This window comes from Dysidea avara, chromosome 1 (genome assembly GCF_963678975.1).
Source record: "Dysidea avara chromosome 1, odDysAvar1.4, whole genome shotgun sequence".
Taxonomy (NCBI): domain Eukaryota; kingdom Metazoa; phylum Porifera; class Demospongiae; order Dictyoceratida; family Dysideidae; genus Dysidea; species Dysidea avara.
This window is the reverse complement of record NC_089272.1, coordinates 25,344,577-25,369,483: the sequence shown is the minus strand read 5'-3', so window position 1 is coordinate 25,369,483 and position 24,907 is coordinate 25,344,577. Positions and strand designations below refer to the sequence as shown.

General features: G+C 38.4%; 1 protein-coding gene across 8 annotated transcripts; it reads left to right on the top strand.

Moving 5' to 3' along the window:
• Positions 1-6,448: 6,448 nt before the first annotated feature.
• On the top strand, positions 6,449-8,669 carry LOC136260351 (uncharacterized). Of its 8 annotated transcripts, none has more exons than XR_010703517.1 (8): positions 6,449-6,918; positions 6,967-7,129; positions 7,256-7,360; positions 7,410-7,677; positions 7,738-7,765; positions 7,856-7,948; positions 8,394-8,458; positions 8,518-8,669. XR_010703517.1 is itself a non-coding variant. In XM_066054071.1 (7 exons), the coding sequence occupies exons 3-7, from the start codon at positions 7,350-7,352 to the stop codon at positions 8,591-8,593; spliced, it is 438 nt and encodes a 145-aa protein (XP_065910143.1). In that variant the 5' UTR covers positions 6,449-6,656; positions 6,711-6,918; positions 6,967-7,349; the 3' UTR covers positions 8,594-8,669. The 8 variants fall into 8 exon arrangements, 5 of the variants coding, with proteins under 5 accessions (XP_065910143.1, XP_065910123.1, XP_065910133.1 ...); XR_010703518.1 differs by having other exon boundaries at positions 7,816-7,948; XR_010703516.1 differs by having other exon boundaries at positions 6,967-7,360; positions 7,613-7,677.
• Positions 8,670-24,907: the final 16,238 nt, after the last annotated feature.

Genomic DNA, 24,907 nt, shown 5'->3' with positions numbered 1-24,907 from the left:
GGTACTTGCTGTTTGCAACAACACCAATCCACTACTTCGTGCCACATTAAATGTGTTGTTGATAGTCTCTAAAACTTCAGGTGGCTTAACAGAATCCGGTGGGTGTACCTGGTCACATATCAATTGGTGATGCTTCTTGTGACAGTGCCTGCATTTCTTATGTGAATCACAATCTTTGATGGGACGTCAGACAGTTAAAACAGCAACCTCCTCTAATTAGGATAGCCCGTCTATCCTTCACTTCCTTAACCGAGGTGCACTAGGAAGGATAATGTTCTCCATTGCAATAAGGACATCTTGGAGCAGCAAGATGTACTTAGTTTACTATGCTGTGCCAGCCTACTTGTCTCAGTTGCCTGTTTTGCAGTAGTAAAATGTATTTATAACTTGATTGCCAATAGTACTTTTACTTGTGGTATTCATGATAATTTGTACAACTAGTTTATATTTTAAGGTAGAATGAACAAGACATCAGAGTATCTGCTAAGTTCATGCACTGTATTAGGGATAAAGCCAGTACAAATATATTCTATACAATACTATCATAAACAAAGCTTGATCGCATGTAGCTATGTAGAAGGCCTTGACAGAAGTCCTTATGACTCCTTTCCTTGTAACAGAATTGATTCCATAGAAGCTCTTTTATGTGACCAGTAGTTACCCTTTAAAATACTGTAGTATTAGTATGAGTGATTGAGTAGTAATCAGCTCTACAGTACATGGGTGGCCCCAGAAGCAAACATATCTACTGTAACTTGGTAGAAACACAGGAAAGGAGAAACAACAAAAGTTAAAATGTCCGGTAAAATTGCTTGGTGTCCACTCAACTTTCACAATGTCCTGACAGTATATCAGGACATGATTAAAGAGTTATTTTGCACACCGCATACAGTACACTTATGTACAGTAATCATATATTGTCTTTTTGAAGGATACAGTAGTACTTCAATTATCCAAACAGTATAAGTGACCAGAGTATTTCATCATTAGGTGAATGTTCTATTGGAGTAAGTGTATGTTCTATTAGAGTAGTTGAACACAACTCTGTATATAAAGAATGGGCTTCGTTTATCAAAACAAATTCACTTATTTGAACACTTCTATGGTTGAACTGGCACACAGGTGTTTGGATAATGGAGGTTTTACTGTACTTATACAGTTATAAATATTACGTATTATTGTTATTCAGCATTCTCCCAACCAATTGTTGCTGATCCATCTCCTGTGTGTGTTGGAGGTACTGTGACCATAAGCTGTAGAGTAAACTTCACTAATTCAGTTGGAAACACTTTTCTTGCGAGTGCTGATATTTTCAGAAATGGGGAAGTTATTCGTACTGGTGTACCCCCAAATCATGTACTTGTGATAGATGGAGCCAGTGTAGTAGGTATATTGGTCAGTAATATCAGTTTGGATGATGATAATGTTGAGTATAATTGTACTACTCGTGCTGCTCCAACTAGTTTTGTGTCTTCATTAACTCTAAATGTTACTGGTATGTTTATATAGTTAAATATTTATTGTGTTGTAGTTACTTGTAAGCATGCAGTGTAATTTGAAGTTTTAAGAACTGCGTAAATACATAAAATATGCAGTTTTGATTAACTTACATAGCATCGTTATTGTTCTTGCCTTTATCGTAGGTGTAGCACAGTAACTGTATACTGTCATTAGTCATACATACAGGTATGTATATAGTCACTTGTTTCTTACTTTTTACTCTATACAGTGCATGTCAAAACAAAGTTAACAAGTATACACAAAAGTTTGGAATTTTCAACTAGAGTAGGGACCATATCGAGAAAAAATACTGAAACTAGATTGAATAGTGCATGATATTAAATCACAGTAAAATAATAAGCGTTATATCCCTACTGTGCCCGAGTTACCAAAGCACAGTAGGCATATATTACTTCTTATTGTTTTACTGTAATTTAATATCGTGCAACGATATTAAATCAATATCGTGCAACGATATTAAATCACAGTATTAAATCAGAGGAGGACAACGGTAAGTCCATGAAGAATGCATGGTACGCACTGCGGCATGCCAAAAGGCACATCTCGGGAGAAAGCAACAGCGAACCGTGAAAAAATCAAGCCCCTAGCTGCAGCCATTATCGATGTACGCTTGTCTAAAAACGTTAGTCAGTCAAGTCAGTCAGTCAGTCATAAGAAATTTCCATTGAATTAATTATATTTTAATTCTGTAGCAACTTGTTGAAAGCATTTCGAGTCAATCTGAAGGTTTTTTCGGGCAGGAAAAATTGAAGCTGATTTCTTGGTGATGCTAGTTCATGGGCTACGCCTACTCCTTTATGGCCCCTACTATACAGTTACTATCGTACTGTATGATATAGCATAGTAATTATAGTCGTAATTTGCAATAGATGAATTTCATAATAAGAAATTGTAAACTGTTGCCCCTAGCAACCTGAATTTTGCATTATTTTGTAGGTGTGAATGTCAAAAGTAACATCTCCAATTTTTAAAAGGATAGCATATATAGGTCATGAGATATGACATTTTAAAGTTTGCAGTTTTTCCATAAGTTGCCCCCTCTGGGCAATCACATGGATAATGTATGGGAAAACCACAAATTTCAGAATGTGATATCTCATGATCTATATACTCCATCATTTTAAAATTTGGAGAGGTTAAGTTTGAGATTCACACCTTCGAATAATGTTAAATTGAGAAACATTAATTGAATTTGTTGTTTTCCCACACATTATTTATGTGATTGCCCAGAAGGGGCAACTGTTGCTCCCTCTCATAGACAATGTGTGGAAAAATGACAAACTTTAAAGCGTTATATCTCATGACCTTTTGTGCTATCTTTTTAAAATTTGGAGATGTTACTATAGACATTTATCCCTACAAATATTGTAAAATTCAGGTTGCTAGGGGCAACTTTAATTATTATGAAATTCATCCATTGTGATTCTGTCACAGAAAGCACATATAATGTACAGTATGTTAATGTACAAATGCCGGACTGCGATGATTTTGCTATTGAAAAAGCTAGTTGACCACGACAAAGGCCAGGAGAGCTGTTGCGAAACTCATCAGGCATTCGTGATGTGCAGTAAACTTTCAACTTCAGTGGTATATTGCTAGGCTATTGATTTAGCATTTCATTTCAAGTAATTTTCACAAGTACTATTTGTAGCCACTCACAGTAGCTATAGCTACTGCCCTGTAGTTGATTTAAAAGCTGTTCAAGTTAAGATGCTTAGCTATAAAAGCAAGCCATGAACTACTGATCCAGCCTGTTAATGTATATCTATAGAGAACACTATTGTATATACACTAATACAATATAATGTATGACAGGTAGAACGTGTAAGTAGTATTCGAGAAAGTATCAATATCTCGATATTTTGTATTAACTATCGTGATACCATGCCTGTACATTACTGTCATTAAAAAATCTATTTGTTATGCAGTGCCTCCTGGCCCTGACTTTGTTAGCTGTTGTGTATCATTCCCTCCAGCACTTCAACATACCATCCTAAAGGTAACTAGCCCAATGTACTGTGGAGAAAAGTTGGCGAAAAGTGATCAACATGCATATGATTGGAGCTCTCAACTTCCAAAAGCTCTGTTTGCTAACAGAGCTAAATTTCATAAAACTACCAGCGTCACATTCCACCTCAATTTTTTGTTGTTTGCACGAACTCCCTGTCAACTTGATGCTGTAGTTGGTTATTAATCAACAAGATATGTATTCTCTGGCCCCCAGTTTATAAAATGTACACTAAAACCTGAGTAATGAGGCCACTTTGTTATAGTGACCAGTTCCAACAAGTCCAAACGTATTTATTTATTTAATTTTCATTAGTAGGGCCACTTCATTATTAAGGCCAGTGGCCACATATTGCAGGACTAAACTAGTAAAACTAATCCACCCCAAAAACACCTTCGCTGTAAAAAAGGCGCGCCCAAGAAACTACAAGTACCTGGAACCCAATGTAAAAAACAAACAGAAAAATCAGCTTAGCTGAAGTGAAAAGTAACTGGTAACTTAAAGAGCTGATATCTGAAGCGGCCAAGAATACAATTACTAAAGTTTAATCCATGCAAGAACACCTTGGCTATAAAACAGGTGTATACATGAAAGTAACTGGCAACTGAAATGGCTGATATCTGAAGCGGCCAAGAATGAATGGTCATATACAACTAATTCAAAAATTTAACACTGAACCTTTATAATTCAGCTGTGTTCTATATTCACTCTTGCTGCATCGTAAAGTAATTTCTTTTAACTCTAATTGGCTGGTAATTTGGCCGCCTTTTTTAATAGTCAGTATAATAGAGCAAAAAAAGGCGGCCAAATTACCAGCCAATTAGAGTTAAAAGAAATTACTTTACGATGCAGCAAGAGTGAATATAGAACACAGCTGAATTATAAAGGTTCAGTGTTAAATTTTTGAATTAGTTGTATATGACCATTCATTCTTGGCCGCTTCAGATATCAGCCATTTCAGTTGCCAGTTACTTTCATGTATACACCTGTTTTATAGCCAAGGTGTTCTTGCATGGATTAAACTTTAGTAATTGTATTCTTGGCCGCTTCAGATATCAGCTCTTTAAGTTACCAGTTACTTTTCACTTCAGCTAAGCTGATTTTTCTTTTTGTTTTTTTACATTGGGTTCCAGGTACTTGTAGTTTCTTGGGCGCGCCTTTTTTACAGCGAAGGTGTTTTTGGGGTGGATATCACTGATTTTTGTCAGTGATAGACTCTACATTTGGTTTAAAAGGTAATTTTTTGGAAATGAGCAATTAACATTAATGCAAAATATTATCTTGGAGAGTCAGTAAAATCCATACATAATAATGATTGTTTCATAACACCGTAAATTCAGAAGTATGAATTTACGGTGTAGTATGACTGTTCTATTAGAGTAAATTTATCTTTACTGCCTGCACGTCATGAATATATCTCATATCCGTACATGTTAAATATTTCAGACACCTAATTAAAATTGCAAGTGCCTAATTAGTTCACAGTTGCTACACAGCTATAAATACATTTGTAATTGTTATCATCATAATCATTTATCATGTTATAACCATTTTTTTAATATTTTGGTCACAAGTTCAGGATTAGAGCAGCAGAGAAAGGAATAGAGGACTCAACCATCAAGACTTGTATATGGGAGATGGAACAGTATTGCGATGGACAATGCCGGTACTAACCCCTCAAGGGTGTTGCAGTACAGTATAGATGCAAGACCAGAGCCTCGATCGTCACTTTGACTGTGGTCACAACTTCAGGATTGGAGCAGCAGAGAAAGGAATGGAGGATTCAATCATCAAGACTCGGGGAGATGGAATAGTATTGCCATGGACAATGCCAGCACTAACCCCTCAAGGATGTCACAGTGCAGTATCGATACAACCACTCCAACCAGTGCATAAGACCAGAGCTCGATCATCACTTTTTGACTGAAATTTTTATACTTGATGAAGCAATTAAAACAAAAAAGTTGTAGTACTTGTACTTTCCTGAGGGAACATGTCCCCTGAGTCCCAGACTCCCTTGCCTGTTCAGCAGAATAATAGGATTGAGCCTTACTACCACTTTCACTTTTATTCTTGGCCTGAATGTACATATCAGCAACATAATACAGTAGCTGTGGATAATGCTAGTTAATGCCCCTAGGCAGAGCTATAGGGGTGGGAATTTTTCCCTACTATCATACTATCATAGTAGTTCTTCTCGCAGTTCTTTGCCTGGCCATCATCAACTGCTGTCCATCAACTGCTGTCAAAACATTAGTCTCGTCCCCCAGACCCTTCCTCAAGCATGCTTATCACACAAAAATAACTTAGTTTAGCAGTGCACAAACAATTATTCATTGACAGCTTATACTACACTTACCGCATTGTTGAACCATGTATACCACCAGAATCCACCAGATTGACAACTAACACGTGATCTATTTAGGGGAAATCTCGTGGAAAGTCCCTAATTACCTTAAGCGGACACTCATGATACTAGTCTCGCGTGGCCAGACCGCTTTTTTCCGTATATTGGGTGGGGAAAAAAGGGTCTGGTGCAACTCCAATAGCTGTTTACTTCTGAGCCATCCCCACATTCCGGGGACGCTAATTGAATAACATTGGTCACAAAGGAGGTGCCATGACGTCAGTAAGTTAACTAGAGATCTGTTTATCCTTTAAACGAATCTTAATTTGCTCCGATGTCTCTTTTGAAAGTTAATCCTCATCGTGTAACAAGACTCACAACCGGAGCAGGAGTGTAGGACTACTTCATAGTTTTACTGACGTCATGGCACCTCCTTTGTGACCAATGTTATTCAATTAGCGTCCGAATGTGGGGACGGCTCAGAAGTAAACAGCTATTGGAGTTGCACCAGACCCTTTTTTCCCCACCCAATATACGGAAAAAAGCGGTCTAGCCACGCGAGACTATCATGATACGTGGTTTTAAATTGAATGGTTTAAGAATGTAACTGGATGGTCCGGTGAGGCGTACTTTAATCGGCTCGACTTTACTGAGAAACTCGAGCCCCTCGTGAGAAACTACATCGCTTGAGCAACGCTTGAAAAAGTAAGAGTCCGGCAAGAATACTGAGGGACTCTATGATATATGCCGGTCTTGAATGCTAACGAAACGAGGAGTGAAGTTTGTGCAACGTGTCACATCGCCACACACTGATTCACCGTGTTTGTGCGATAGGGTTTTTGGACCTGTCCACCAGATGTTGAAAGGAAATTCATTCCACCACATGTTGAAAGGAAATTCATTCCAACTTGTGAAGTAATTGGTATACTCATTGTTGGGGTCCATGGGGACATCGATGAGCATTTACCAGTCAGCTGTAAGTAATGTCACAACAGAAGGAAAGGAACCATTTCCATACCCCTATGGCATACTGATTTTCCAGGTCAGTTTATGTACACCCAACCACAGAAATGTAGAACTTTGGTTGCAGGTGGAAAATAAACGCCTTTTTACTCAGTTACAAGAGATTCACCCAGCTGGAATAAAATGTTGAAGTGAATGTCATTAGTACCTACTTGCGGTTCATCAGGTATTGGACAATTCCAAGTGTCCAGATTATGCAGTTGTCCTCATGTTCAAGTTTACACGTTTAGGCAAGTTCCACAACATCCTATAATCTATTACTATATCAGTGTGGAATAATGCTTATATAATATTTTTCATATTCCAGGCTTTAGGTATGTGTATTGTATTTAACACCTGCTTGTTGGTTTTTGCAGGCCATCTGGTCATACTGGTTTATCCACTAGCAGTTGAATGTGATCATGGTACATATGTAAGTTGAGACCATGCAGGAACAAAGATACAGGTGTCATGAATTTCAGGTCAGTTGACATTCAGAGGAATTGTATTATTGCAATTGTTCTTTTGTAGTTATCAATTATCAGTGACTAGTTTGTGATAGCGTACTTTTGTTTGACTAATGACCAAATGTTCTGGTTTACATGCTTACCCAACAGTTATGTTACTCACTTAACCTGCATATGGGATATATATTTTTAGTTCATTTTGATTATTCATCCTTTATTGGTACAGCCTGGCATATTGATTTTTTGCACATTCTCTTTTTAATTCAGTGCCTGCTGGATTGTTTCGTCAGATATCGAAACAGATGTCTTTGGTGTTGCGACCGATGTTCCAGGTCAGTTTGCATGTGTGTTTAATTTAAGGTTGACTTCAGTGCCTGCTTATTCTTTTACAGGTCTCAGTATTGAGTGTCATGATTTCAGGTCAGTTGACGTACAGAAGAATTGTATTATTGCAATTGTTGTTTTTGTAGTTATCAATTATCACTGTATACTAGTGATGTGAATTTGCAGGTCAGTCTACTCAGATGTATCAGGCATAGTGTTGATGGGATCGAACAAGTATCCAGTGTAGACTGTAGTGGCATCAAGGGTGTTAATTTCCAGGTCAGTTTACATGTTGTGATGTTAGTGATTTTTTCCTAGTACCAAGATATTAAGTGTATTGTATTTAATGCCCACCTGTTATGTTTTTAAATTATGGTATATCAGTGTAGACAGTGCAACAGTAAGCCTTCTGTGTTGTAGTAACTATTTGTTTCGTAATATTATGCTGTTGTCCCGGAATGGCACAATTTTTGGGCAACCAGTGTGAAGTCCAGTGGTACAAACATTGTATTATGACCAAGTTGTGATAGCGTACTTTTGTTTGACTAATGTCCTAATGTTCTGGTTTGACTAAAGTCTTAATGTTCTGGTTTAACATGCTTACCCAACAGTTATGTTATTCATTCACTTAGCCTGGGATATAATTTTTGTTCATTTTGATTATCCATGCTATTATTGACACAGCCCGGCATATTGATTTTTTGTACATTCTCTTTTAATTCAGTGCCTGCTGGATTGTGTCATCAGATATCGAAACAAGTGTTTTTGGTATTGTGACCGATGTTCCAGGTCAGTTGCATGAGTGTTTAATTTAAGGTTAACTTCAGTTCCTGCTTATTCTTTTACAGGTCTCAGTATCGTCATGCTGACATACAAGAAATCATCACTATTGTCGGAACTATTTTTAGTCAAGTCTTGATGTGATGTTAATTAACGTTGTTACACATTGTTGTATGTTTACCATATGGCAAGAAATTATCATGGCCATCATAAAATTTGAATATTGTGTGGACCAACCCCAACTCATACATGGTCACTGGCAAACCACGAACCACATTCAAGCCACAACACCACCAACCACATTCGAGCAATCCATTACAAAACTTTGTTGCACCATTTGTGTGTGCATAATACTTAATGAAAGCCACAACACAAGCTACACGGTACACACTACATAGAGGTGGTAACCTCTAAAGGCTTGTTACCTTTTTTTTATTTATTTTCCTTTTTTATTCACCTTATCGGCCTTTGTGGTTAATCTATTAAAAATTACATGTAAACAGAGAATTGAAGAGTATGCTTAAAGCACCTTCGCTAGTGATTTCGTTCTTCTAACCTAAGACAACTGGCGATTTATAAAGGTAGGTTATATAGAGCCGGTACCGGTTACACTGTTTTGCCGGCTATTTTGCCGGCAGTGGAGGGTATAATACTTAGAATGTTACGTGCATTAAAAAAAAAACTTGTACAAAAAACCTAAGAAAGCGAAAAAAAAAAAGTTGTCTAAGCGAGGGGTCGAACCCGGGCATCCGTACTCATAATCAATGTTTGTAACGATTATACCACCGGTGCTGCAGCTAGTCATGTTATTTAGTTTCTACGTTATAAACATCCGACTGAAGTGACTTCTATATATAACAAGAGTGAAGAAGAAACCAAAGCTGAACCCTAGCCTACCCCTAACGCTAAGGAACTACTTTCGCATCCCCTAAAGTTGAATGCTCGGGGCAACCTACTAGACGCGTGCCCTAAAGTTGAATGCTCGGGGCAACCTACTAGTGCCGGCACAATAGCCGTTAGTGTTTGCAAACCCGGCCGGTACTACCGGCTAAATATACACTTCGATTTATAAACGCTCGCATGGGGTGTGGTACTAAATGGAATTTAAAAGATTTCTGCTTAAAACGCCATCCCTAGGGAACTTACGGTTCAGCACGCTGTCACAACTTGTTTATCAGGCATTAGAGTTTGTGTCCACGTCGTGTCTTTAAAAGTTATTGTAGGGATTAGAGGTTGATTTAAGAAAATACGCGTATAGGCAAACCAGGATTGGATAATGTCAGTGCTAGATGGACTATACAAACACGGCTATGTTGATTGGTTGACTGGGACAGTAGTTGGGTTACCATTATTGCACGGAACGGAATGGCATATTCCGTGGCATTATTCTCCGGAACGGAACAGAGCAGACACACGTGTCCCCCAGCCCATCAACTATAGTATTAGCTACTTGGTGGCCATGGGCATCCTGGCCGGGAACGGCTAGATCTATAAGGGAAGTTCTATAGACTACATTCAGCTCTAAATCTATAGCTATCAGGTCTAAGCTATAACATAAAAACTAGTAGCCGCTATGTCTAGGTACTAATAAACTTAGTTGTCCCTCAGTCTCCACTATGTACGTAGCTATACAGCAACCGATGTCTAATTTAACCTTGCTACATAGATTGATGCCACAGTGAAAAAAATTCTTAAGAATACACCAGTTAACAGCAAAAATTGAATACAACTATGTTAATAACACCAACATTATCGAGTAAAATAAGTGACAAAGTAATAGCATATACAGTAAATTAACACAATTAAATTAAAAGCAGTACAGCAAATAAATGATACAACGATAGACTACAAGGTAACAATTACTAAACACTAACTAGTTTCAACACAGCTTTGACAACTCCAGTGTACATTCTTGTCTAAGGTGCTTCAACCGAAACTGGAGAAATGCATACATCCCCATGGTACCATTCTGAACACTCCAAACAGCATGTCATTGGAGGTTGACGTGGCATTATATAAGCCTTCGCTTATTCAGTTTATATAACTTTCAGATTTATCTTCTTTTGCCTCTGATTGGTAACATAGAAAAACATTGTTGTTCAATACAAGATGAGAGATGGCTACACATCTTAGGGTAGTCAAATACTAATGTGCCAGAGTTTTCACCTAAACACCGGAGCACTGCATATGCAATGCTGAACAAACCACAATCATTACTTCCAGTTTGTTTATGAACATCTACAAAGTTCAGGGTAAATTCTGATTTGCTGGTGCACAGTAAACAGGCCATTTGCATTAGTTGTCACAAGAAAACATACTATCAAAAACCAACACATCTTTCTGGTTGAGTTACTAATTGTCACCCAGTGATCTCTGATACTGTCATGTATAACTTGAGTGAAAGCACTTTCAACAATCAAATAACTCAATAGCCAACATCTTGAAATTTTGATTGAACTACTTGTTCAATATTATATTGGTTAGCATTGATAAATTGCAACATTAATCCAATCACCCGACAATACCACAGCTTTGTCCCCATCCATGAAGTGTAATTCATCAATCCAGGGATGGGTGTCTTCATTTTTGGACGATTCTCTGTATGTATCAGCAGTCTTTTATTTTGCAGGAGGATGCTGCTTCTTTTCACTGAGTCGTATACTTTTGAACAAGTTTTTAGAAGCTTCATTGACAGGTTGACTCGATGGAGAGCTGTCCAAAAGGAGTGATCCACTATGTGATGAGCCTTCCTCACTGCACACTAGATGATCTGCATGTTGGAGCAAACATAATAACTGTTAACATAATGATATTAACTACAAAACAAGTAAGGAAATATTAATCATTTTTCCCGTTAAAACATAAAAATGTACGGTTAATTGTTGTAGCAGAGCCCATATTAAAATGATCTCTAAATAGAGTAGAAACCTGGTCAGCATGTTCTATATAATTTCATTGGTGTGAACCAAGCAGTCAAAGAAAAGTATTGCGAGAGAAAGTGGCAAAATGGGTACTACCATTAAATGTTCGTGTATCACCACCACAATGTGATACTGCAGTGCATCAAAAAGCTACTATCAATGCTATTCTTGTCCAGAAAGTAAGCAATGACATTTTTTGTTGGCCTTGCCATTTTTTTCCTATCTAGTAAACAACTACAGGCTACCAACACTTCAGTAACTCCACCACAGGCTTAGCAAACCCATGCAGCACGAAAGAGATTTGATAAAATTTTAACTTTCAGCCACTAAAATTATCACCACTAGTGTTCATTTTACTCAATTGATGGTAAATCCATTCTAAAGTTAGTATTAGTATTAGGTTTACAAGTAAGGAGGCTCAAGGAACCTGTAAAGCCTGATCTTTACAAAGTTGTTGCATTTAAGAAGATTATAAAATTGTAGCTAGGTTTGGAACAGTCAGGCTGTTCCGTTGAGAGACAACATGTCAAACAAACACACACTCACCACTTTTACTGATACCCAAAAGATTCTTGTCCACTCACGTAAGTTTTCAAATTCTGTGTTAGGGCCATACTTATTGCAACATACAACAGTACTAAATTTCTCTTTCATAAATCAAGCCAAAAGTTCAGTTTTCAACTGAGTGGCCTTTGTTTATAAAACTCTGAATCTCTCATCAAAATGACGGAGATCTGCTATAGTACCTAAAATGTAATTCTCAGTCCTTCTTAGCTCTGGTCTACCACACTGGTTCTGCCGTCCAGGTTGTTTTCCACTCTGGTTCTGCCGTCGGAATTTCCTTCCATTCTGGTTCTTCCTGCTATAAGCACCGTTTCTATAACGACTGAATTCACCACAAAATGACTTCTTTGCATTCATCACCAACTCATCTTCTTCATCTTGTGTTCCCTCCTCGGTTCCCTCGTGTTCCCACCTGATGACAGCTGCAGGTAACGTGATAAAATCCCACATTAGCATATTTCGAGGCATAATTATAGCCGAAAGGCTAGTTATCGGCTACAAGAAACAACAGGCTCGTTTTGTTTGTCACAAAAGTAACATAGTATAGTGTTTGAAAGTGATTTAGAGGATATATCTAGGCACTATAGGCGTTCCGTTCCGGAGAATAATGCCACGGAATATGCCATTCCGTTCCGTGCCGTTCCGTGGAATAATGGTAACCCAGTAGTTGTAACATAACGTAGAGAAATAAAGTGAAATACGCCTATTTTTTTTATTTTGCGATGGTAACTTTTTTATTTTAGCGAGGTCGCAAGAAAACTATGATGATGACGAGGGGTCCGACACTCTTGAAATCTCGTACGCTTCGTCAGAAATCACATTTGAAATCATGAAATCACACACTCAAAAGAAATCAGAAATCACACTTTTTGAAAACGAAAATCGTAAAACTCCGTATATTTCCGTAAATTACGGACGCATTGAATTACGCGATATTATTAATTGGAACATAACAGAAGTGATTTAATGCCCGAATCACTTGATCTGGCACTGGTTCGGCTGCCAATCTCTAGAATTTTACAGCCCATGCTGAGTCCACTAATGGTCAAAAGCTTCCATCACTGGAGCCATAGATTTTAGAGGCGCAAAATCTATGCTGGAGCCACACGAGTGATCTGAGAATCCATCTCGGAATCTTATTCAGTTTTAACTAGCAATTTAGGTTCTACTCGCCGCCACAAGTGACGGTACATCATAGTGGCTGCATGGGTTAATGATGAAACGAGTAAACCATGTAGAAGGGCTGCAAACTATAAGCACACTTCTGCAAAGAAAGTAGTTCCCAGCATTAGCTTCAGGACAAATAATTATGCAGCTTGTCTAGAAAATATGTATGTCAGTACTGGTTAGTAACTAGCTACTAGGTGTAACTTTTCAAAGATTAGCTCACATAATATGATTCTGCTTGTTCAGCTGACCCACTAAACATCTTTACATAACTCGCAAGCAAACATTTCATATAAAACAATCCTGGCATACACAATGAAGACCATGGATGTATCCAGATCAGTTGACTGTGTACTTAGGTGTTTCCTGCCACTGTGGTTGTTAGTCAATATGAAATGAGATCAGGGTTGTTAACAGAGAGCCATTCCAGTTTTCAATACCATTGTGAAGGAAGGGATGTGCACGTTACTGATGTTAGCAGAGATATTGTTTATGTCAACTTTCAGGTGTGATTTAATCTATTGTGTATTATAAAACTGGTAGGTAATACATACAAGTAGCTATCTTTCTGCATATAGCTAAGTCAACTTCATGCAGATTAAATACATCACATATTGATCAGATAAGGTTTATAAGTTCTGCTAAATTTTGCAGGTGTGTTCATTGCTGGCAATGCATCATACTGGTTTGCATTATATTATTTGAAGAACTGATAATGCAGGATGCATTGGAGCTAACAGTGTATAGCACACAAATTTTACGGAGAACAATTACCTAATCAGTGACTTTATGGAAATACAATGCCAAAATGGTCCTCAGACACTATGCTCTTTGCTCGGAGGACATTATAGATTTCGTTTAGGTTTTATAATGTAGTTAAGTAGGTGTAGCTTGTAAGTAGTTTAGTTTATTCAGTGTAATTAGTGTGGTAGTTTGTAATTTGCTAGTCTTTGTATTCTTTTGTGCTTAACTTTTCTGTGTATTTGTTTGTGATCTATTTTTGTAAATAATTTTACACCTTTTTCATTACCTAATCATTACTGATTGAGTCCAAGTCTATCTCCTACCAAAGATACTGTTTTAAATTCATCATAACTCAGTGATAAAAGTGTAACTGAAATCATGTGGACCCACTGATGACACGCAACCATGTAATAGTAACCAATTCCAATATACTTAATTAATCACATGTATCACCATCAGCTACTTTTATTATTATTATTGCTGGGCATGCCGATGTGCCAAGGGGACGTGAGTAATGCTCCAAGGAAAAAATATACGAGATAACAACAGTACTGCTTTATTATATCTACCGGTAAAGACGATACTCGACAATGCCTAACATTGCCTATACCATTTTTACTTTACAGCACAAGTATGTAGTAGCTTTTTGATAATGCATGCTTTCTGACTCAATCACTGAAGTTGGCAAATTATTCCAGTCGATCCCGGACAACTCTTGGAAAGAAGGAATGCCGGTTCATGTAGCTAAGTACCTGGATGAAGTGGTAAGGGTAGTGGTGTCTAGTTGAACATTGTGTGGCTAAGAGGATAATGGTATTGATAGGCTGCAGATAAGTCGTGGATTGCCTCGTAAAAATGCCGGCGGCTAGCTATAACTAGGCCAGTGCGGCATTCCTTGATCCACGCCTATTATTTTTTTACCCTTGTTAGAATATAACTTATGCACGAAGTTCTGAGACGGCTTCTATTCATTTTTAGACAGCCTCTTTACACTGTTAGCTTGCCTGTTAATCATCAGCACTACCGTACGACCACAACCACAAACCATCACCGCTACTGGTGCCTGGAATCATCTCAGCCAGACGGCTTTGGCCCCAGCATCTTTGCTCTAGTGAAGATATAACTTTTACCATCCAGTTTACTGATGACGAAGCTTCTGGACCTGTTCTAGCTCCATGAGAGTCAACAATGGTGAAATCATGAAATCAAAATTGAAATCACGAAATCACAATTGAAATCATGAAATCACTAATGAAATCATTGATTTCAGAGAAATCACTGTGATTTCGAAATCTCGTACAGTACGCCCTTCGAGAAAGTGGCGGACCCCCCGGATGATGATGATAACGACTCCTAAAGATATTTTATCACGTAACCCAATACAAATCTATTGAGAGATGTTGCGTAATATTAATCTAATCAAAAACAGCCAAGCTGTAAAAAAAAGGTGCGGCCCCCATAAAGGCCATGGTGAAAAAAGATGTGAAATCCAAGGTGGCGGCCAAGAAATGGCTGTGATGGTAGGTTAATGGTTACATTTTAATAACAACAATTCAGGTGAATTTGGTGCCAAGACCAAGCGGCACAAAATTCACCTGAATTGCCGTTATTAAAATGTAACCATTAACCTACCATCACAGCCATTTCTTGGCCGCCACCTTGGATTTCACATCTTTTTTCACCATGGCCTTTATGGGGGCCGCACCTTTTTTTACAGCTTGGCTGTTTTTGATTAGATATCACTTCTTTTTGTATTTGTATACTGCAAAGCCAGCCTATGGCTGGCTTTGGGGGGCTTTTTTAACCCATGTGTTTTTTTCTTTACCACAGGAAGAAGAAAAGAACTTAAAGAAGAATTTTAGTACTTCAATTATTTTTGATTTTATTAGTAATTATACAAATTATATACATATATTTATTACATGCTCATTATTCCCCACAGGATTTTTTTTGCAGCTGATCTCTCTACTGGGTGACTTGAAATGTAGCTGAACTATATACAGGATGGTTTCTTTGTAGCTGAACTCTCTGTAACAAGTGATTTGTTTGCAGCTAAACTCTCTACATGGTGGTGTCTTTATAGCCGAACTCTCTACATGATGGTTTCTTTGTAGCTGAACTCTCTATAAGGTGACTTCGTCTAGCTGAACTCTCTACAGGGTGATTTTTTGTAGCTGAACTCTCTACATGATGGTTTCTTTGTAGCTGAACTCTCTACAAGGTGACTTCGTCCAGTTGATCTCTCTACGGGGTAATTTGTTTCTAGCTGAACTCTCTACAGGTGAATTGTTTGCAGCTAAACTCTCTACATGGTGGTTTCTTTGTAGCTGAACTCTCTACAAGGTAACTTCTTCTCTACAGGGTGATTTGTTGTAGTTGAATTCTCTACAAGGTGGTTTGTATGAGGCTGAACTCTCTACATGGTGGTTTCTTTGTAGCTTAACTCTCTACAGAGTGATTTGTTTGCAGCTGAACTCTCTACATGATGGTTTCTTTGTAACTGAACACTCTACAAGGTGACTTCTTCTAGCTGATCTTTCTACAGGGTGAATTGTTGTAGCTGAACTATCTACAAGGTAACTTCTTCTAGCTGATCTCTATACAGGGTGATTTGTTTGTAGTTGAATTCTGTACAGGTGGTTTCTTTGTAGCTGAACTCTGTACATGATGGTTTCTTTGTAGCTAAACTCTTTACAAGGTGACTTCTTCTAGCTGAACTCTCTACGGGATAATTTCTTTGTAGCTGAACTCTCTATATGATGGTTTCTTTGTAAATGAACTCTCTACAAGGTGAATTCTTCTACCTGATCTCTCTACAGGGTGATTTGTTTGTAACTGAACTCTGTACAAGTGCGTTTTTGTGGGTGATCTCACTGCAGGTTGATTTGTTTGTAGCTGAACTCACTAAAGGGTGATTTTGCTTGTAGCTGAACTCCCTGCATTGTATCTAGTTTCTAGCTGATCTCTCTACAGGGTGATTTGTTTGTAGCTGATCTCTCTACAAGTTGATTTGTGTGTAGCTGATCTCTCTGCAGATTGATTAATTTGCAGCCGATCTCTCTACAAGGTAATTTGTTTGTAGCTGAACTGTCTATAAAGTGATTTATTTGTAGCTGATCTCTCTGCAGGTTGATTTGTTTTAGCTGAACTCTCTACAGGGTGATTTACTTGTAGCTGAACTCCTTACATTGTGACTAGTTTCTAGCTGATCTCTCTACAGGGTGATTTGTTTGTAGCTGATCTCTCTACAAGTTGATTTGTGTGTAGCTGATCTTTCTACTGGTTGATTTGTTTGTAGCCGATCTCTCTACAGGGTAATTTGTTTGTAGTTGAACTCTGTACAAGGTGCTTTTTTGTAGGTGATCTCACTGAGGTTGATTTGTTTGTAGCTGAACTCACTAAAGGGTGATTTGCTTGTAGCTGAACTCCTTACATTGTGTCCAGTTTCTAGCTGATCTCTCTACAGAGTGATTTGTTTGTAGCTGAACTCTCTATAAGGTGATTTATTTGTAGCTGAACTCCTTACATTGTGTGTAGTTTCTAGCTGATCTCTCTACAGGGTGATATGTTTGTAATTGATCTCTCTACAAGTTGATTTGTGTGTAGCTGATCTCTCTGCAGGTTGATTTGTTTTTAGCCGATCTCTCTATAGGGTAATTTGTTTGTAGCTGAACTCTCTATAAGGTGATTTGTTTGTAGTTGATCTCTCTGCAGGTTGATTTGTTTTAGCAAAACTCTCTACAGGCTGATTTGTTTGTAGCCGATCTCTCTACAGGGTAATTTGTTTGTTGCTGAACTCTCTACAAGTTGATTTGTGTGTAGCTGATCTCTCTGCAGGTTGATTTGTTTGTAGCCGATCTCTCTACAGGGCAATTTGTTTGTAGCTGATCTCTCTACAGGGTGATTTTTTTTGTAGCTGACCTCTCTTCAGGGTGATTTGTTTCTAGCTGATCTCTCTACAGGGTGATTTTTTGTAGCTGATCTCTCTTCAGGGTGATTTGTTTCTAGCTGATTGCTCTACAGGTTGATTTGTTTGTAGATGAACTCTCTACAGGGTAATTTGCTTGTAGCTGAACTCCTTACTTTGTGTCTAGTTTGTAGCTGATCTCTCTACAGGGTGATTTGTTTGTAGCTGAACTCCTTACATTGTGTGTAGTTTCTAGCTGATCTCTCTACAGGGTGATTTGTTTGTAGCTGATCTCTCTACAAGTTGATTTGTGTGTATATAGCTGATCTCTCTGCAGGTTGATTTGTTTGTAGCCGATCTCTCTACAGGTAATCTGTTTGTAGCTGAACTCTCTATAAGGTGATTTGTTTGTAGCTGATCTCTCTGCAGGTTGATTTGTTTTAGCTGAACTCTCTACAGGGTGATTGCTTGTAGTTGAACTCCTTACATTGTGTCTAGTTTCTAGCTGATGTCTCCACAGGGTGATTTTTTGTAGCTGAACTCTCTTCAGGGTGATTTGTTTCTAGCTGATCTCTCTACAGGTAGATTTGTGTTGATTTGTTCATTGCTGATCGCTCTAAAGGTAGTGTTGCAGTTGAACACCCTGCAAAGTGTTTTGTTTGTAGCTGATCACTCTAAAGGGTAATTTGTTTGTAGCTGAACTCTCTCCACAGTGACTGTGTGTAGCTGAATTCTGTGTAACTAAATTCTCTAGAGAGTGACTTAATTGTAGCTGAATTTTCTACACAGTGCATGACTTGTTTATAGCTGAACTTTCTTCAGTGTGACTTGTAATGTTCTGAATCTCTATAGTGGTATATTTGCTTAACTCTCCACATGGTGACTGTCTTCTTGCTGAACTGTCTATAAGATTAACTGTTTGCAGCTGAACTCCCTACAGAATAACTTGTGATGTAATAAAATTCTATAATGGAGTAAATAAATTAGCCGAATGCTCTATTAGGGTGACTGTTCTATTAGAGTATCTCAATCTCGCATTTGCTACACGGAGTTGGCTTTCGAATCATAACTTAGTGGTTTGTAATCCGATTCTTCTGTACTACTGCAAGGACTTTCTATGAAGATTATTCCAGCTATACACCGATTTTCAGCTCATTGCTCTAAGCCGTTTGCCTAGTAGGCGTGAAAACTAATACTTTTTTATTCATAAAAATCGATCGCGTAATTGTGACACAGGTTGGGTTTTGTGTTATATCTCCGTGGTCTTTATCTCGATTCCTTTCAAACCACCAAAAGGCACTCCTACGATGGTTACTCCATCTACATAGCAATTTTCAACTCATTCCATGAAGCGGTTTACCCTGTAGGCGTGACAACAAATCGATCTTGTTTTACGCGAATAATCGGTCATAACTCCTGAACCATTCATCGGATTTGTACCAAAGTTGATGCTAGGATTCGCCTTTGGACTCCCTTTCTGTGTGCCAAATTTCAAGGCGATCGGAGTACGCGTTTGCTTGTTATAGCAATTTTTGCAAGTGTGCGAAAAGACGAAGAAGAAGAAAAAAAAAAAGGAAGAAAAAAAACGAAACTTTGGCAGCTCGTATCTCGGAAATAGCTGGAGCGATTTCCTTCAAATTTGGAATGTAGACTCCCTTGGCTGGCGGGCAACTGTGTAGCAAATTTGGTTCCAATCAGATACATGATCACCGAGATACAAAGGTGTGAAAATGACGTTTTCGTTCTCCCTGTCAATATACTCACGGTGTGGCACGCCGGCTTCTTGGGCCGCACGACACACTATCGTTTGTCTTGATTTAGGACTAATATTGCGAAACCGGCCCTACACGTAAATAACTCACAGTAGTGGCCGCGCGTCTTTTAATTGGGCGTGCGCTTTGTAGTTTCTTGGCCGCGCGACTTACTACCGTGAGTCTTGATACAATGTTCTCTTAGTGAAGAGGCCAGCTGAGCAGACAGTCAAGGTATCACTGCAAAAGTTGCTGCCCTTAAGCCAAGTATACAAGTATTTCAAAAAAATTGGAATTTTCAACTAGAGTAGGGACCATAGCACATCAATAAAAATTACTGAAACAAGTTGGAGTAGTGTACAATATTAAATCACAGTACAACAATAAGAAGTGTTATATCCCTACTGTGCTCCAAGATACCATAACGGAAATGCACAGTAGAGATATAACACTTCTTATTGTTTTACTTTGTTATTGTTATTTGTTATTAATGCTTTACAATGCAACATACAATTACAATTATACATGTGTAGGTGGGTATAGATGAAGAAAAAGTTGCATTGATGGTCTGCCAGCAACCTGTGCTGGCAGCCGGGAGTTGATTAAACTTATGTAGTAAAGTTAATTGTCAGTCCAGAATCATAGCACTTGCTGCATCTACAGCAGTAATGATAGGTGCAGGGATTGTCAGGAGAGAAATTTGTGGTGAAGTGTTGCCATAAATAGTTCTGAATAGTGGCTTTGATGACTGGTAGGGACTGGTTGATGTCAATGCAAGGTAATTGGTTCCATATCCTGGGAATTCTATTAAAGTAAAAGTTTCTGGCATAGTTACTATTAGTGCGGACATGATTTAGTTTGTTGGTAGACGAAGACCTGGTGTTGGAAGAGCTAAATGATATGTAGTTGTATATGTTAAATTGAGAAGATGGCTGTTGTAAAGCTTTGACAAGGAACATAATATCATAGAGATCGAGCATATACATTAGAGGTAAGATACCTAACCGGAGTAAGCGTGTTTTATAGTCACTGACATAATCAGCTAGAATGAACTTGGTGGCTCGTCTTTGTACTTTTTCAAGAATAGTGGTATCTTTGATCATATAAGGATTCCACAATTGTGAGCAATAAGTTAACTGAGATCTCACTAGAGTTAAATAGAGAAGTTTTCTGGCTCTGATAGAATGGCAGCTATGGAAGACACGCCTCAGCAGTCCTAAATATTTATAGGCTTTAGCAGTTATGATTTGATAGTGCTTGAACCAGGACATATCTGATGAAAGCTGCAAACCTAAGTCACGATGAGAAAGAAGCTGTGGGAGTGGGCAGCCATCAATAGAATATGTGGTAGTGAATTTACTGTTGAAACTCAGGTGGATGCATTTGGGTAAACTGAATCTAAAATCATTGTTAACACTCCAGGTGAATAAATGGTTGAGATCTTCTTGTAAGCACAGTTGGTCAGAAGAAACAGCAATACTTTTAGATAGTTTGGTATCATCAGCAAACTGGAATATACTTGAGAATTTTATGACAGATGGTAGGTCATTGATGTATAGCAGGAAGAGCAGTGGGCCAAGGGTGCTACCTTGAGGCACCCCAGACAGGACGGGAAGTAAGTTGGAAATGGAATTACAGATTCTTACACATTGTAGACGATTATGTAGATAACTGCTGAACCACTTATGGAGATTACCGGAGATTCCACAAGACTTCAATTTATTTAGCAGTTTCATATGTGGAACACTGTCGAAGGCCTTGCGAAAATCCAAATAAATAGAGTCTATTTGATGGCCTTGAGTGGTGACTTGATGAATGCTGTTCAAGTATAGCAACAGTTGTTGGGTAGTTGATCTACCAGGAAGGAACCCAAATTGACAATTTGTGATATGGCTGAGTGTGTGATTGATTATGTTGTTATAAACTAGAGTTTCAAGGACTTTAGACGTGTTGCTGAGGAGGGAGATCGGACGATAGTTCTTTACTGAAGATCTATCTTCTGATTTGTATACAGGTACAATTAAATGAATCTTCCACTCCTCAGGAATTGACCCAGTTGACAGACTGAGATTAAAAAGATGGCATAATGGACGGGTTAGTGAGAAAGCACAGTTTTTGAGGACCTTGGGACTAATTTTGTCGATACCAGTAGCTTTGTTAGGGTCAAGTTGGCACAGAACATAGTATACTTCATCCTCAGTGAATGTTAGAGAATTTATTTGATCTGGATGGAGTGATGGAATGGTTTGTTCAGAAGATGTTGGAGCTGTAAAAACTGAGTGGAAGTATCGATTGAACAGACTAGCTCGGGAAGCATCACTTGAAGCTGTAGTGTCATCGAGATGTACAGTAGGTGGTATTGTGCCAGATTTAGTATAACTTCTAATATAGTGATAGATAGCAGGATTAGAGGATTCGGCATAACTGTTTATGAGGGAAGACTCATAATTAGATTTGGCCAAAGCTACACTTTGTTGAAAATGTTCATCAGCTAGACGAAGTTTAGCAGTATTATGGGGAGTGGGTGAACGTTTATGAGTTCTTCTGAGAGTGTGAAGGCACTTCAACTGATGCCTTATATCACGACTAAACCACTTTGGATACTGATTAGATCGCAACTGAAACTTGGGTATAAACAAGGACATTGCTTCTGAGATGACCGATTTGATGGTAGACCAAGTGCTTTCAACATCATCACAGGTTAAGCAGTCAGCAATGTTAGAATTTAAAATAAAGTCATTCATACTCGTAAAGTCAGCTTTTGAATAATCATAAGCTTGTAATGTAGTAGTATTGTGAAGTGGTAGACAGTTTTGGTTAATACTGAAGGAAATTGGGAAATGGTCAGATGAAATCTGAGAACATTCTGGAGAATTAACTGAGACATTTGTGATGAGGTCTTCGTCATTGGTAAGAATGAGGTCAAGTATGTTGCCATGAATGTGTGTTGGGTAGGTTATAAGTTGGACAAGATTCAATTCAAAGGTCATGTTGCATAAGTCTTCAGAGGCTTGACAATTACCGCACATTGTTTCCCAGTTTATATGTGGTAGATTAAAATCACCTAGAAGAACAACACTGTGTGACTGCTGGAACTGTGATATGTGATCTGATAAGGATCGAATTTGAGATGATGTTGGATCAGGAGGAAGGTATACCACACATAAGATTAGGCGTTTGGGTAGCTTTAGTTCAACAGTCAACATCTCAAGATTGGTGGGGGAGGGTAAGAGTTTACTGATGATATGAGTTCGAACGGCAATTAGGACCCCTCCACCTCTAGACCTACGATCATTGCGATAGATAATGTATTGATTTGGTAGAATTTCATTGTTAAATACATTGCTGGTTAACCAGGTTTCTGTAATAACAACCAATTAAGTCATATTCATGAGAGTAAACTAAGGATTGGAATTGTGTTAACTTATTAACAATACTTCTAGTGTTTATGTAGAAACAATTAGGTAGTCATTGATTTTGATTAGGAACAGAGGGTTGTTGATTAGGGACAGAGTCGGGTGCAATACTAGCAGATGTAGAGCTTGTAGTAGATGAACCACTGGAGCAATTAACAAATTTGAAGTCTGTAACTATGCCATGAAGTCTGTTGTTGATAAGAATCTGACCGTTGCAAAGTTTTATAGCCTTACGGTCTATTCCTTGTTGAATAAGGTTCCAACGTTCATGAAGAAGGATTGATTCTATCTTTCTCTCTTCAGGTGTCATGTCAGGTTTAATCAGGATAGGTTTTTTGGTTTTGCTTCTGTTGAATAAGACAGTGCTGGCATCAAGTGTACGGAGAAATTTAACTAGTATTGGTCTTGGACGATTGTTATCAGCTGAGAATTTTCCCAAACGGTGAATGTCATTAATTGAAGTATCACCAATACTAGTGTCGATGGTGTTAAGGATCGGGAGAACTTTCTCCAAGTCAAGTTTAGATCTGGCGACTCTTGGCATATTTGGAGGGCACTCCTGGATACCATAGATGACAATGTTGTGGTTTCTGTCAGTATTTCTGGCTTTGGTATTGGTTATATTTGTAGAAGTATTGACACTGGCTTCTGATGGGATGTTAAGAGATGTCGATGTGTTGCCTGCTGTCTGGTCTGATTGATTTGTGTTGTTGACAGATGACTGTAGTAGGGTGATTGTTTCTGTAAGTGAAACTATGCTGGCGTTTAGGTCTTTAATGGTATTCATTAATTTGTTTATTTCACTGTTTTGGTTAACCAGCATACAATGAGAGCATAAGTACTGAGAGTCAGACTCACCTAGTTTGAGAAATGCTGGACGGGTCAGGCCCGCGCATTTTCTGTGGATCCAGCCTTGACAGTCACCTTCACAGAATACGGCTTCATCACCATCAGAATTTTCGCCAGGCTCCAAGATCGCTTCTTCGCAGACTATGCAGTCGGCTTCACTGTTCATGACGTTTTTAGATTTTCTTTTGGGCGGAGAGCTTCCTCTTGGGTTTTCGAGGGGTTGCCATAGTTTCCACTCCAAAAGTTTACGTCTAAAAATGTCTTCTGGCGAGGCTGGCGACTATCCCAGTCGATAATTCGACTGGGACGGGTAGAGTAACACAAAATAAACACAAAAAGACGCAGTTCTCGGGTCTTAAACTCGTCAAGGGAAGAAGAGGAAGACCCTAGCCACACTCGCGTCACGTGATGTTAATTCATATTTGATTTAATATCGTGCACTACTCCAATTTGTTTCAGTACTTTTTATCGATGTGCTATGGTCCCTACTCTAGTTGAAAATTCCAGAAATACTTGTTTGTTAACTTTTTTGTAAATAATATTATTATGATTAGTGAACCCACACATACCACATTTGAAATGGCACCACGCGCCCCAGCTATATTGTCTGAAAAGTGAAGTATCCATTACGCTTCTTTGTCAGCTATGTTCAATCCATTACACAGCAGTACGAATCAAGAACTGTTCGAAAAGCATCTCTGCAACCCACGCATGCCGACAAACACCACCACCTACGTACATGACAAGTTACTTTCCAAGGACCATTCGGGAATGGAATTCACTGCCACCGCAACTAATCGAACTGAACACTTTAGCTACATTTTCAAACTTGATTGAACAGCACTTATAATTGTTTGGGCATAATCAGCTTTGCTGTCTTCCCTTCCCCCCCCCAAAAAGAAAAGAAAAGATTGGTGCCGTGTGCCCCAGTTATATAAATTATCGTCTGAAAAGTGAAGTATCCATTACGCTTCGTTGTTAGCTATGTTCAACCCGTTACACAGCACTATGCATCAAAAACTGTTTTAAAAACACCTGTGCAATAGAAGTAGCCACTAGAGCTTGGCAATATACCAGTAATCTGTGATATTTAAGTCATACTGGTTTTGATACCGCCAGTTTTTTTAAACACCGCCATA